The sequence below is a fragment of the Eschscholzia californica genome, unplaced genomic scaffold (assembly GCF_041429995.1).
Source record: "Eschscholzia californica isolate CP2 unplaced genomic scaffold, dmEscCali1.0.p SCAF_2, whole genome shotgun sequence".
Classification (NCBI taxonomy): Eukaryota; Viridiplantae; Streptophyta; class Magnoliopsida; order Ranunculales; family Papaveraceae; genus Eschscholzia; species Eschscholzia californica.
This window is the reverse complement of record NW_028238309.1, coordinates 51,269,056-51,282,185: the sequence shown is the minus strand read 5'-3', so window position 1 is coordinate 51,282,185 and position 13,130 is coordinate 51,269,056. Positions and strand designations below refer to the sequence as shown.

Genomic DNA, 13,130 nt, shown 5'->3' with positions numbered 1-13,130 from the left:
TCTGTGAAAGGAGACCCTAAAGGTCTGACAAAAACAAAATAATTATACTAAGAAGAAGACAAAAACTGATAATACAAATTAATAAAATACTAATCAAACATCTCCGTCGCTGCCGGAAAACCGCCATTGTCACCGGAAAACCGTCGCCGGAAAAATCGTCGTCGGAAAACCGCCTTCATAACCGGAAAACCGCCTTCATAACCGGAAAACCGCCACCACCACAGAAAAAAAACTGCCATCATCACCGGAAATTATCCAAGAATCGGAACGAATAGTTCTGTAACCTTCTTGATCAATCTAAATTCAATCTTTTTTCGATCAAAACCCTAAATGAAAATCCTGGACTTTCCAACCAACGACCTTCTAATAATAGTTCATCCATGAGATCAAAATCGATGTTGGTATCCGTGTACATGATGGTATCAAGTTGAAATCTGCTATCTTCAATTATGTATGGGATCTTTTTTTTCCAGAAAAACCCCATCACTTTTGTTGTTGGATCAATTTCAAAGATCATATAATCTTAGGATCCAAACCAGAGAAGAATGAAGAAGAAGAATAACAAGAGGGATTTCCAGTATGGGTTTCTTTTGTTGTTGGATCCCCAAATTTCATGTACCTAATTTGTTCATATTTTCCCATGAATCACAATACAAAACCATTCAGATGAATTAGGTACCCATGAACATCCCTAATTTGTATGATACCCTAAGTAGATTAAAAGTTCAGATCTAAAAACAACAAAAGTAAACAGCAGAAAAAATCAAACTTCAAGTTTTGATCATCTACTAATGGTGATGTTGTATCATTATGTGAGCTTTTGCTATCTCAAAATGTCAGACTCGTTTGAGTAACCACTTGCGATAATTTTAGGTCTATTTGAGTTAGACACAAAATAAATTTCAACGAACCCCTTTCCAAATAATTTTAAGTGATTGTTGTGTCCCATAATAAGATAAGTTTGTTGTGTCCCTTATTTCAATGAAAATCAAACCACAGATTTGCAACTAATAAGTAATTTTGGGTTTCTATAGATTTTTGTGAGACCCAAGCATAAAGTGGGTCACGTAACAGTAGAACGATACTATTACAGTTTCCTTTTTAGTCAATTTACATAAAGAGATTTATAACAGCAGTCGGATGTGATCTTTGTGAATATCCCAATAAAAGTGAACGGCCAGACTTATACCCTGAATAATAACTGAGATGTTTTAATACATAGGATATGTTTATGTCGTATAACATTATACTTTAAAATTGTCGTAGGAGGGAGACCATTTGGAACGTCATTCTTAAACAACATGTTTCTAATATAATTAATTACGTAAAACACCCATTCTTCTTCGTTCTCTTAATCAAACAAACCCTTTTGGGGTAAGCGAACCCCAAGACTACCCAACACTAACATCAGAATCCAAGAAGAAACAAGTCTCAAGCTAACAGTCTATAGAAGTCAATAGCAATGTGTGAAGGGAGAGATTGTTGAGATAACCCAACATCCCATGTCAAAGGGCAACTGGTTATGTCAACATGTCATAATGTGAGGAAAAACCTTAGACTGTGATACCAATATTGGATGGTATTTGAGTCTATTAAAGTTAAAACCAATGTGTGAATGGGAGATTGTTGAAATAACTCGACCTTGGTTGTCGAAGGGTAGGTGATCATTCATAATTGGGGAGAAGGTCCAAGACTACTCAACCAAAAAAATCTAAATACGTAAGAATGTTGACGAAAAGGCGTAAAGATGCCTCAAGTTATTCTAATGTATTCAACAGAAATAAATTTATGAAACAGCTTAATTGACCGATATCCCAACAAATTAAGTTTCAAAGTTAAGCAATTCATTCAGGTGTTCAAATCATTGCAGAATACAAAAACAACACTAATTTGACATGAATTATCCAAGGTAAACTAAAAATGTATAATTTTTCATCATCTCCCTCACTGCAAAATAAGCTAATCAGGTACGAACTAAATTTTTCGGTAAATATATGCTATAGAGAAAACTGGTCCAAACCTGAAAATTATCTGATATTTGATTTCAACCTATATCTTAACTAGTATCACTAGAGATGATTCTCATTGAAGAATTTATCACCTTGGAGCCTAGTGACTGCCAGAATCACTCGAAGAAGAACCTCTCTCAGGTGCTTTCATCTTGTAATATGAGTCAGGTGCCAACCTGAAACAAATAAACAACAACTTAAACTTATAAGGTAGCTCCTACGCAACCACAACTTCAAGTCCCCGCTTAGCTACTTAAGGCTTTACTCAGGCAATTTTAGGACCCAACAGATAAAAATTGAGAACGAATAATATGAGATCTCTGTTCATGTTGACCTACACTAAATACTTAAAGCGAAAGGGACAGCCGACCCTGTGACAAAAAGATAAGAAGAAATATCTCTGGCCGTGGAATTTTTTTAGGACCAGTGAAACCCTTCACAGAAAGATAAGAAGAAATCTCCCAGACTCGGGTTCGGCTCTACATTCTTTTGGTGAATGAGGATTTACATTTCTACATATATGAAGATGGTGGGAACTCTAGGAACCTACGATCATATAAAGAATGAAGATCGTTCCCTTTTACGTCACTAAACACCATGATTTATAGGGCTAAAATAATTTTTTTGCTGACCAACTTAGAGTCATAGTTAACCACCAAACAAGCGAAAGAAAAAGAATTATATCCGAACTTCCCAGCTATTAGAACATATCTTGCTTGTGTCAATTGGCCAATATAACGTTATCTATCGTAATTGTTAAGTTAAAGGATAAAAAGGCATACCCCAAGTGTAAGCAAGTATCTGAAACATCTGGTTTCTCAGCGACATGATTGCAAACAACATTTGAACTCATCAAGTGTGAATGCTTCCTTTCCATTGGATGAAGTTCAAGATATGATGGCGTCGCAGGCTTAGTTGATGGAAGCATTGCTCGAAGCTCCTCTACCTACCAAAGTTTGAAACAAAAATCGCGTCAAATGAGAATCACCATGTAAAACGTTTTACTTTTTGTTTTTTAAGAAGATCCGTTATTCGATTACGAAAGTTTTAGTATTACCTGCTTTCGCAAACTCTCATTCTCAAGGATAGCTCGTTGTTCCTGAGGACAACAAACGAGATCAATCTTCACAAACCCATACTAAATGATAAAATATGACGAAAAATAAATGGCAACAACAACAATTCACATTTAGTAGATTTTTCTAACTATAAACCATGAAGAACAAATCAATAATGCTAGTGATTTATAACAATGTCCATTATAGCATGGTGGTAGTTGTGAAATTGTGGGATTACTCCCACATTGTAAAATTTCGAAGCAAACAATGAAGCTAATAAGATTTAACAACCAATTAGAGACCTAAGTTACAATCCGAGACCAAAGTTCAAGCCCATTAGACTGGTTAAGTTGGGGACACTAATGGTGCAACGGTTGGGCCCATTCGTATGGGTTCAAAACTTCTTTAATATAGAAATGCATGAACTTGTGTAGTATCTATCATACCCGTAGTCTTGACTGATCAATCTGCTCAAATAGCAATTGCTCCTGAAATATGAAAACTTTCAACTCAAAATCAATTGCATCTTATAAAACCAAATATTCATATTTTGCATTGTTCAAGTTTTTCGGAGAATGATTAATTTTTTAGTTTTAACTTGAAAAAAAAAATAGTTTAGTAATAAATAACAAAATTTTGAGAATGAAAGGATTTTGAAATTCAATAGTACCTTCCTAGCCTTCACCAACAATATCCCTTCATTCAATTGATTTTCAAGGTGTTGCAGATCTTTCAAGCTCATGCCTGTCAATTCCTTTCCTAACATTCTCCTTGACAAAGTAATAAACATGCAATTAATATTAAAATTGGTAGATTATAATACTAGAATTAAAATTGAGAAGGTCATGCCCCTATTCGGTAGTCGACGATAGGACCTAGCTAGATAGACATGAAATTTGAACTAAGACTTACAAATGTGATGTTCGCAGTTTCGAAACTTCATCTTTCAAAAAGTTGATTTCCTTAGATTGTTGTCTCTGCACAAAATGAAGCCAAAAGACAAAGGAAACAGGTGAGTTACCTAAAGGCCAATAACAACAACGGTATTTAAATATATTAATACATATGCAGAAGAAAAATGAGAAGAGGAAAAGAACCACGAAGGAGGAGTGGAAGAGAGAAAGACACCGGTACTCTTATTTTATAATCATATAGATTTCACACTCCCAAATATATTTTTGGACATCAAAATCAAAACTAATTGGGCGACGAGAAGAGAGATCCTATATATTATATTATTGGTCATGAGAGTATTCTCACACGTTCCGTGTGGCTTCTTGAGCCTAAAACATATCCTTTTGTTGAGTAACCGAGCACGAGCTACAAGAGGACATATCACCTGAGGCCTAGCTCTTGTATGACATAAAGTTTGTGGACATCCAACATAATCCCAATTCCTGATAAGTGGAAGATATTATATACTTCCTCTAACATACTGTACCGCTTTCACTTCAAGTAACTATAGTGTGAGATAATGAGAATTGATGATAGCTCAATATACAAGCACAAAACTTCAATACAAGAATGCTTTCTTGGAGTTGTGAAGATCGGAAGTGATTTACCCTAAATGAGAAATCTTCATATAATAGATAAGTCAATCAAGTGTATTGAAATAAATTGGTTGTAAATAATGACTCAGGGTGTTTGTTTTCATCTGCCACAAAAGCCAGAATCGAAAGAATCCAACACTACAAAATCGAAATATAAATGCCCGGAAAAAGAAAATTTCCGAGAAAAATGGAAAATATTTACGAGTCGAAGGCAGGCAAAAGGTACCTCGCTTTCATGCTCAGTCACGGAACTTTCAGAACAATCCTGGAACTTTCTGTATCTTGAAAGTGTTCGCTGCATGCTGCACAAAGAAGTAACAAAAACAAGTAACAGCATAAATCAGGGTATATTCCGGAGCTTTCGCTGCAGATATGGGACTTAAAACAAGTTACGAATGAGAAACGTGCTCTTAAATAAGGCCTTTCAACAAAAGCGAAAAGTAAGTCCCACATATGAGATTAACCTGAAGGGAATCTAGTATACTAAGTATAGAAATTGGAAATCGCACATATAGTCATCGAAGAAGGCATTGCATTGGTGAAGTATAGGTTTCCCAAGAGACCAAGTGATGATAGAAAGTTCATTTGAATTTATTACTCGCCATACAGAAAGGTTAGATAACGACGAACTAAACAATGGTCATTCTTTCTATGTAATGCCGACTATTGGGAGGACGAGCTTTTAGTGTGCAAATCCGGAGTCGGTAAAAGGTGAAATTCGTAGAAAAATACCAAGATATTATATATATATACACATACACACAATTCCATACTACATTATACTTCACAAGACCTGGAACTTTTTGGAAAGAAAACTTGATACGACACGAAATGAGGTCTTCAACTACAACAAATAACTAAACTCGTCCACATTTTCAGAAATCAAACACAACGAAAAAAGTGAACCGCAAAGTTGGTGAAGAAAACAAAAGTACTCTAGATGGTCTTTTCTACCCCATGCATCAATCGAAAATTTCGTAAGCTCGGATATCTACATAAGAAAAGAGGGAAAAAGAGGAGGAAACTAGAACAGGAAAAATATAGGTATGTGGATTCACTTTCAGATAGACCCTGAAAGGGGAAGGAAGGCTGGAATGCCTACAAACGTCTATATACTATCGAATTCAACCGACCTGATACTACATTACTACCCATTTTTGAAATGTCCACTGCTTCAAAGATCATGTCGAATAATGACATTGTTACCCATCTAGACTCACGTTTCAACCGACCTGATACTACATTACTACCCATTTTTGAAATGTCCACTGCTTCAAAGATCATGTCGAATAATGACATTGTTACCCATCTAGACTCACGTTTCTTATGAAGAATGTCAACAGCGAACCTTAGCAATTGATCAAATATAGCCAAGAACTAACTTCTACTTCTTCAAGTTCATTTGATTCCATTCCAAGTCTATAAAACTCAAACTTAATTCTTAGCATCTACAAATGCATCTAATACTAAATTTGGATTGAAAAATGCAGATTGGAGAAATGTACTTTAAGTGTTTACTTATAAATGGACAGTCATAAACCACCATTTCGTTCCTCGGGTATAAGTGGCAAGACTTTTATAGAACATCGGAAACAATTCATACTTCCGAAAGGAATTGGGCGACGAGCCCGTAGGTTCCTTTCGTAGAAGACGGTTTCTATTTTACGAACAAACATCGGGCTTTCCGCCAAATTCCACTCATAGCTATCCTCTCCTACATTGAATAGTTTTCTGCAAATGAATAAATCTTTTACTGATTTTCACAGTGAAGTTCGATTGATCGACATGTCTAGATCGAAACGCTTCTCGATTAAGAAACCAAAAGTAAGAAAAGGAATACCATAAACAATATAGTACTCCAAAATCCCCAAAATGGTTCACAAAATAAAGAACAATCTCCACCATATTCAACTTGAATGAATTGTAAAATCATCAAACAATACTTGATGAATAAATCTCTAATCTTATTATCTTAATTTAATCAACAACAATTTTGATGAAGAAAACAAATAATTTTACCCTAACTCACAAACAAACATTTTTCCCACAACAAACAAACAGAGTCAAAATCTGATTAAAACCCTTGAAGATTTCCTAATTCTTAATCTAAATTGAACAGGATTTCACAATTAAAACCCCAAAAACAGAGCATTCATTGACATGCATGTACTTACTAGATCAAAAAACAATGAAAAATTAGAACTAAAATCAAACAAAAACCCATGAAATTAAACAAATCAAATAAACAAACAAAAGATTAAAAGTTAAAAAATCATACCCAGAACTAGAGAATTCAAAGAGTTTCCCTGTGCTTGAAAAGATAATCAAAGCAACTTCAGCATCACACAAAACAGATAACTCTTGTGCCTTCTTAAGCAAACCTGCCCTTCTTTTAGAGAAGGTAACTTGCCTACTAGTAGTATTTTCAATCCTTCTGATCTCTATCTTCCCTCTACCCATTTCTTCTCTCTCTCTCTCTCTCTCTCTTGTTCTTCCTCTAATGAAATGAAAGTTTGGGTAGAGAAGAAAGATTGTTACTAATATAGATGAAGAAGAAGAAATTGAAAAAACTTAAAAAAGAGAGAAATCCAAAATCAATGACTTTGTTTGGGGTGTCTTTATTTTTCTCTAACTTCTCTGAATACCCAAAGAAGGAAAAGGAAACTAATTATAGATGAGGAAATAGAGAGGTGAGAGAAAATTGTACCCCAAAATGGCATAAATTTTTTGAAACGGTAACCATGCATGTTGTATTTTTTAGTGTGTTGTTTCATTTATATTTAGTAAGAAAAGAAAGAGAATTTCTAGAGATAGAATGTAGAGAGAGAAAGAGATTTTTATTTTAAATATTTTTCTCTCTTTGCTACATTTAGAATATGACTTACTATATTTACTATTTCAAAGACTCAATTTTTTATCTTTTTTTCTTTCTCTTTCTCCATTTTTAGTAAAATCTACTCAGCTTTGGCCTGTTTTCCTTCTTTGTAGAGAGATAATGAGTATTAATGTATGAGATTCTAATACCTAGCATCTCATTCCTATATCAATTTTAATTAAAATAGATAATCTTCCTAATGTGATGGTAAGATTACCTTTTTTTTTCTTCCAAATATATATCAAAATTAGCCCACTTATTATTTCAAGAGGTGTCTTAATTTTTTTATTCACATTGAGCGACTGAGTAATCAGATTGCTGATTTACTTTCCGCTTTTACTAACGGATCAAAGGAGATAGCAATTTGATAGAATTGACTTTCTTTAGTACGAAATTTCAAATTAGATATAAGACACAAGCATCATTAGGCCTAGTAATCAGGTAATTGGGTTTCTTGTTTTTTTTATGCCTAGTAATTTTGCTTTGCTTTTATGTCACGAGTCACAAGAGGTCGTAATTTGACACAACCAACCTTTTTCGGTATCAGGGTCCAAATTAGGCATCACATTTTAGCATCATTACATCTAGTAGTCAGATAGTTGGTTTTCTTCTTTGTAACGGGTCAAAAGAGATAGTAGTTTGATACAATTGGATTTTCATCAGTATCTGAGTCAAAATGGGACACAAGGTCTTAAACACAATATTCATTTAAAAGAAAAGTAAATTGTGTGTCATGTTTTATAATTTACATACGGGATTGGAGCTCAGTTGGTTGTGGACCTCTACAAAAGTTTTAAGCGGTTTTTTTCTCGATACTACACTTGAACACATATCGATTTATTAAGATATAATTAAATTTATGACGTTTTTAGTATGAGTTGGCCAAAATTATATAAGTTGGAGTCTTTTTTGTCAAAACTACTTTATTTTATTTTAAATTTCAAATTTTTATATAGAATTTGCAAAGATGTAAAATGTGCAAATTTTTTTCGTTCAAATTAACATATATTATTTACAATTTTGTACATATTTTCACAAAAACACACAAATAGTCTGAACATAAATTTGGATTTTCATCTTGATTTTCTATTTTTAATATTGATACACATATAATCTGTGTGACTGCAAATAAGATCCATGGCAAAGTAGTTTTTGGTATTTATGCAATTTAACTATTTTAGCAGTTTTAGTAGGAAATAATAAACAACTACAAATAGCTAGGTTTACCTATTTTGTTTATGGAGTGGAAAAATTGCTAAGAATGGAAAAAGGTATAGGATTAGGGCATCTTGAAAATTGTAGTAGGGAGAGTATGACTTGTACACTTGTGTGTTAATGCTTCACTTTAGGCTTGGGACAAATGAGGTAAAATGAGCTTTTCTTTTTTTAGAAGGTTAGTGGTTGTAGTAGCTATAGTTTGCTTTTTCATTGTATTTGTACCATATTACTAAAAATAAAAGTTTGTTGGAAACAAGCCCATACTGATAAGACTAGTGCTATTGTTACTGCACCACTCCAACAATCTAAATTTGCTTCTCTGATTTAATCAATTGAGATTAAAATTTTTGGATTTGGTACATTTTGTGTAAAATATAAGTTTTAAGTGCACGATCCTCTGACTAAAAAAGGATTGAAAAGGGCCAAGTACCATTTTTAAGACAAACTTGATATTGTCATATCTTACTTGAAATTAGGGGATACTTGCTCTCAAATCTTACTTTGTACGAGTTCTGCCAGTAATTTTGTATGTCACTCTTTGTATACTAGGCATAGCGTTGTAACCTACGGCCAACATCAGTAGGTAATGTTGTAGAGCGAGTAACTTTAAATCGTTCGCATGAGGATGACGGGTACTACTTTTATTTGGGTGCTCTTGTTATGTCAAAAATTATTGTCGTCATGATTATGCTTCAGTTAATACAAAACATTACATAGTGATATCAGAACAATCTTATCAAAGCCACTGAGGGGGTGTATCCGGTGCCACTGCAACGCTCCTCTTCTATAGAAGAACTCATTTCTCAGTAACATTTATTTTATATTAACAAAATTTCCAAGTTAAACTGCATACTAGCTACATATTAGTGGGTGCAGACTTTGTCTATGTGCATGAGGGATCCTGGCCTCAAGTTTCATCCACCACACTTTGTATACCACTAAATTGGGAAATGATAGAGTGACTTAGAAATTGGTACTTTGTCTCTTGATGGACTTTCTCAGTTTAAGTTAGTGTCATTGGTTCCCAACTAGGTCTGGCCTAGATCTGTTTTTTTAAGTCTTTTCTATCATTGTCGTAACCAATTGAACAGAAATCCTATAGTTTCATCATATTTGTTAGTGTATGTAGAAATTTGGACTCGCTATAAGTACTCTAGTTAGTAATTTCTTCAAAATATTACCTACAGAGGTTGCAGTACATGGCCTTTATATCGACCAGAATGGTATCCGACCCTCTATTCATGTACCGGTCAAAGTACGACGTAGGAGACATACTACTAGCATCCCAGTAAGCCCGCCGGAGTTTCCCGAATCCCGCCTAGCGAGCCTGATCTGTCTAGAAGAGCCAATCAACCCGTCATGCTAACTCAAGCACATGTCCCTAGCATGACTACACTAGTCTGCCATGTCAACTTATTAAGACTCTCAACATCAGGGTCGTGGCTCAGAATTCAGGGACCCGTACCAAATTTTAGTTAGACCCCCTTACATGATCAAATGCAAAAAAAATGTATTGTGAAAGCATAATTTTCTTGGCTCCTATTGTTTGCAAAAGATACAAATAAAACAAAAAATTTATAGATGTCATACCAATATTTAAATTCACCGAATTAAAACTCGAGTAATATTGTTCCTTCTCTTTTTATAGGGTCCATAGAGATGAGGCCCAAAATAAAACTCAAAACGGAAATAAGGTCCTATCTTCCCACAAAAAGGGATTTCAGTCATTTTGCATTTTTCGACCCTATTACCCTCGTATAGATAAAATTTGTTCAGCACAATCCTTCCTCCATTCCCGCCCAATTTGCAAAAGAGTCGAATGACAGAAATATTTACTTTTGCGGACCTCTGTATTTTGTATCTTTGATCAGAGCTGGCTCAAATCCACCTTCTCACTTGCTTCGAGGCAAAGCATGGCTAAGGTGTCGAGCTCGAGGTTACCTGCAGATTAGCTCCTCCTAGTGGCGTACTACGATCTGGTTCGCGCGCACCCTTTTAGGGTGCGTTCACGTACCAGATTGCCATTAGGAGCGAACCTTAATCATGGTTCGAGAAGAAGATGAAAAAATACGAAAAACTAGATTTCAATGGAAAAAAAATATTGAAAACTTGTATTTTCTTTTGAACCTTCATCTTTTAGAGTCTCACGCTTGATTCTCTTCACAGATCTAACCTATTTACAGTTTGTTCAAGGTTTTTTTGTTTCATAGCAAGATGAATAGAGAGAGAAAGTCAAGGAGGAAGAAGACAGTAAAGTCCGCTCTGTTAAATTAGGGTTTTTCTGGTTTCATACCAAGATGAAAAACAAGCTTTAAGGTTTAGTTTTACAAATGTGGACTTTCTTTTTGCCACCACAGGATTGTAAGAGCCGTTAGATTAGGTTCTAACCGTCAGATCAATAAGAGCTAGCAAATTAGAATTCTTTTATTCCAAGAATAATATTTCTATTCCATCTATAGTGAAGTTTTTTTTTTGATGAACAATCTATAGTGAAGTTTCAACAACATTAGTGAATAACAAAAAAGAAGCAAGTTTATTGCAAACCAGATTGCAAAACCAGTTTGTAAACGAGAGTGCAAACTAGTTTGCAAACGAGATTGCAAACCAGATTGCAAACCAGTTTGTAAACGAGAGTGCAAACTAGTTTGCAAACGAGATTGCAAACCAGTTTGCAAAGCTTTGCAAGACAAATCAAATTGCAAAGTACTGCAAAAGTACTGCAAACTAGTTTGCAAAGCTCTGCAAACCAGATTGCAAAGAGTGTGCAAAGTCATTGCTTTGATTGCAAGGCAAACCAGATTGCTTTAATGCAAACAGGATTGCCAAGCTCTGCAAACCAGTTTGCAAGGCTCTGTAAATCAGATTGCAAACCAGTGCAAACCAGTTTGCAAAGCTCTGTAAACCAGATTGCAAAGCATTGCAAACCAGTTTGCAAAGCTTCGCAAGTTAAGATTCCAAGGGCAATTTTGGCATTAGAAATGGGAGTGCTTTTAGAATTGTCCTTCAAGCCTATTTCCAAACTATATATGGGGCCTAAAAGGACAAAAAGATAACTTGTCTTTTTGACAAAAAAAAACATGAAATTGGACCTCCGACCCAATTTCCTGTTTTCTTTTTCTCTTGATGGACTTTCTCAGTTTAAGTTAGTGTCATTGGTTCCCAACTAGGTCTGGCCTAGATCTGTTTTTTTAATTCTTTTCTATCATTGTTGTAACCAATTGAACATAAATTCTATAGTTTCATCATATTTGTTAGTGTATGTAGCAATTTGGACTTGCTTTAAGTACTCTAGTTAGTAATTTCTTCAAAATATTACATACAGAGGTTGTATTAGTAAAGAAAACCAGTACATGGGCTTTATATTGACGAGAATGGTATCCGACCCTCTATTCATGTACCGGTCAAAGTACAATGTAGGAGACATCGTACTAGCATCCCAGTAAGCCCGCCGAGAGTTTCCCGCCTAACGAACCTGATCTGTCTAGGAGAGCCAATCAACCCCTCATGCTCAAGAACATGTCCCTAGCATGACTACACTAGTCTGCCATGTCAACTTATTAAGACTCTCAACATCAGGGTCGTGGCTGAGAATTCAGAGACCCGTACCAAATTTTAGTTGGACCCCCTTACATAATCAAATGCAAAAAAATTGTATTCTGAAAGCATAATTTTCTTGCCTCCTATTGCTTGCAAAAGATACAAATAAAACAAAAAATTTATAGATTAACGAAGTTTAATAAATTAAACTAGCAAAGCATTAAATTATAATAGGAGACAAAAATATCTAATGTCATACCAATATTTAAATTCACCCAATTAAAACTCGAGTAATATTGTTCCTTCTCTTTTTATAGGGTCCATAGAGATGAGGCCCAAAATAAAACTCAAAACGGAAATAAGGTCCTATCTTCCCACAAAAAGGGATTTTAGTCATTTTGCATTTTTCGACCCTATTACCCTCGTATAGATGAAATTTGTTCAGCCCAATCCTTCCTCCATTCCCGCCCAATTTGCAAAAGAGTCGAACGACAGAAATTTTATTTTGCGGACCTCTGTATTTTGTATCTTTGATCAGAGCTGGCTCAAATCCACCTTTCCACTTGCTTCGAGGCAAAGCATGGCTAAGGTGTTGAGCTCAAGGTTACCAGATTAGCTCCTCCTAGTGGCGTACTACGATCTGGTTCGCGCGTACCCTTTTAGGGCGCGTTCACGTACCAGATTACCATTAGGAGCGAACACTAATCATGGTTCGAGAAGAAGATGAAAAAATACGAAAAACTAGATTTCATTGGAAAAAAATATTGAAAACTTGTATTTTCTTTTGAACCTTCATTTTTTAGAGTCTCACGCTTGATTCTCTTCACAAATCTAAATCTAACCTATTTACAGTTTGCTCAAGGTTTTATTGTTTCATTGTTTC

At 34.9% G+C, this 13,130-nt stretch overlaps 1 protein-coding gene across 1 annotated transcript; it reads right to left on the bottom strand.

Annotated features, from left to right (window-relative positions):
* Positions 1–1,822: 1,822 nt before the first annotated feature.
* On the bottom strand, positions 1,823–7,337 carry LOC147558792 (agamous-like MADS-box protein AGL15). The gene is made up of 8 exons (XM_086660463.1): positions 6,896–7,337; positions 4,844–4,919; positions 3,980–4,044; positions 3,738–3,837; positions 3,514–3,555; positions 3,067–3,108; positions 2,792–2,955; positions 1,823–2,185 (listed from the first exon to the last, which is right to left on the bottom strand). The coding sequence occupies exons 1-8, from the start codon at positions 7,075–7,077 to the stop codon at positions 2,110–2,112; spliced, it is 747 nt and encodes a 248-aa protein (XP_086516589.1). The 5' UTR covers positions 7,078–7,337; the 3' UTR covers positions 1,823–2,109.
* Between the last annotated feature and the right edge of the window lie 5,793 nt (positions 7,338–13,130).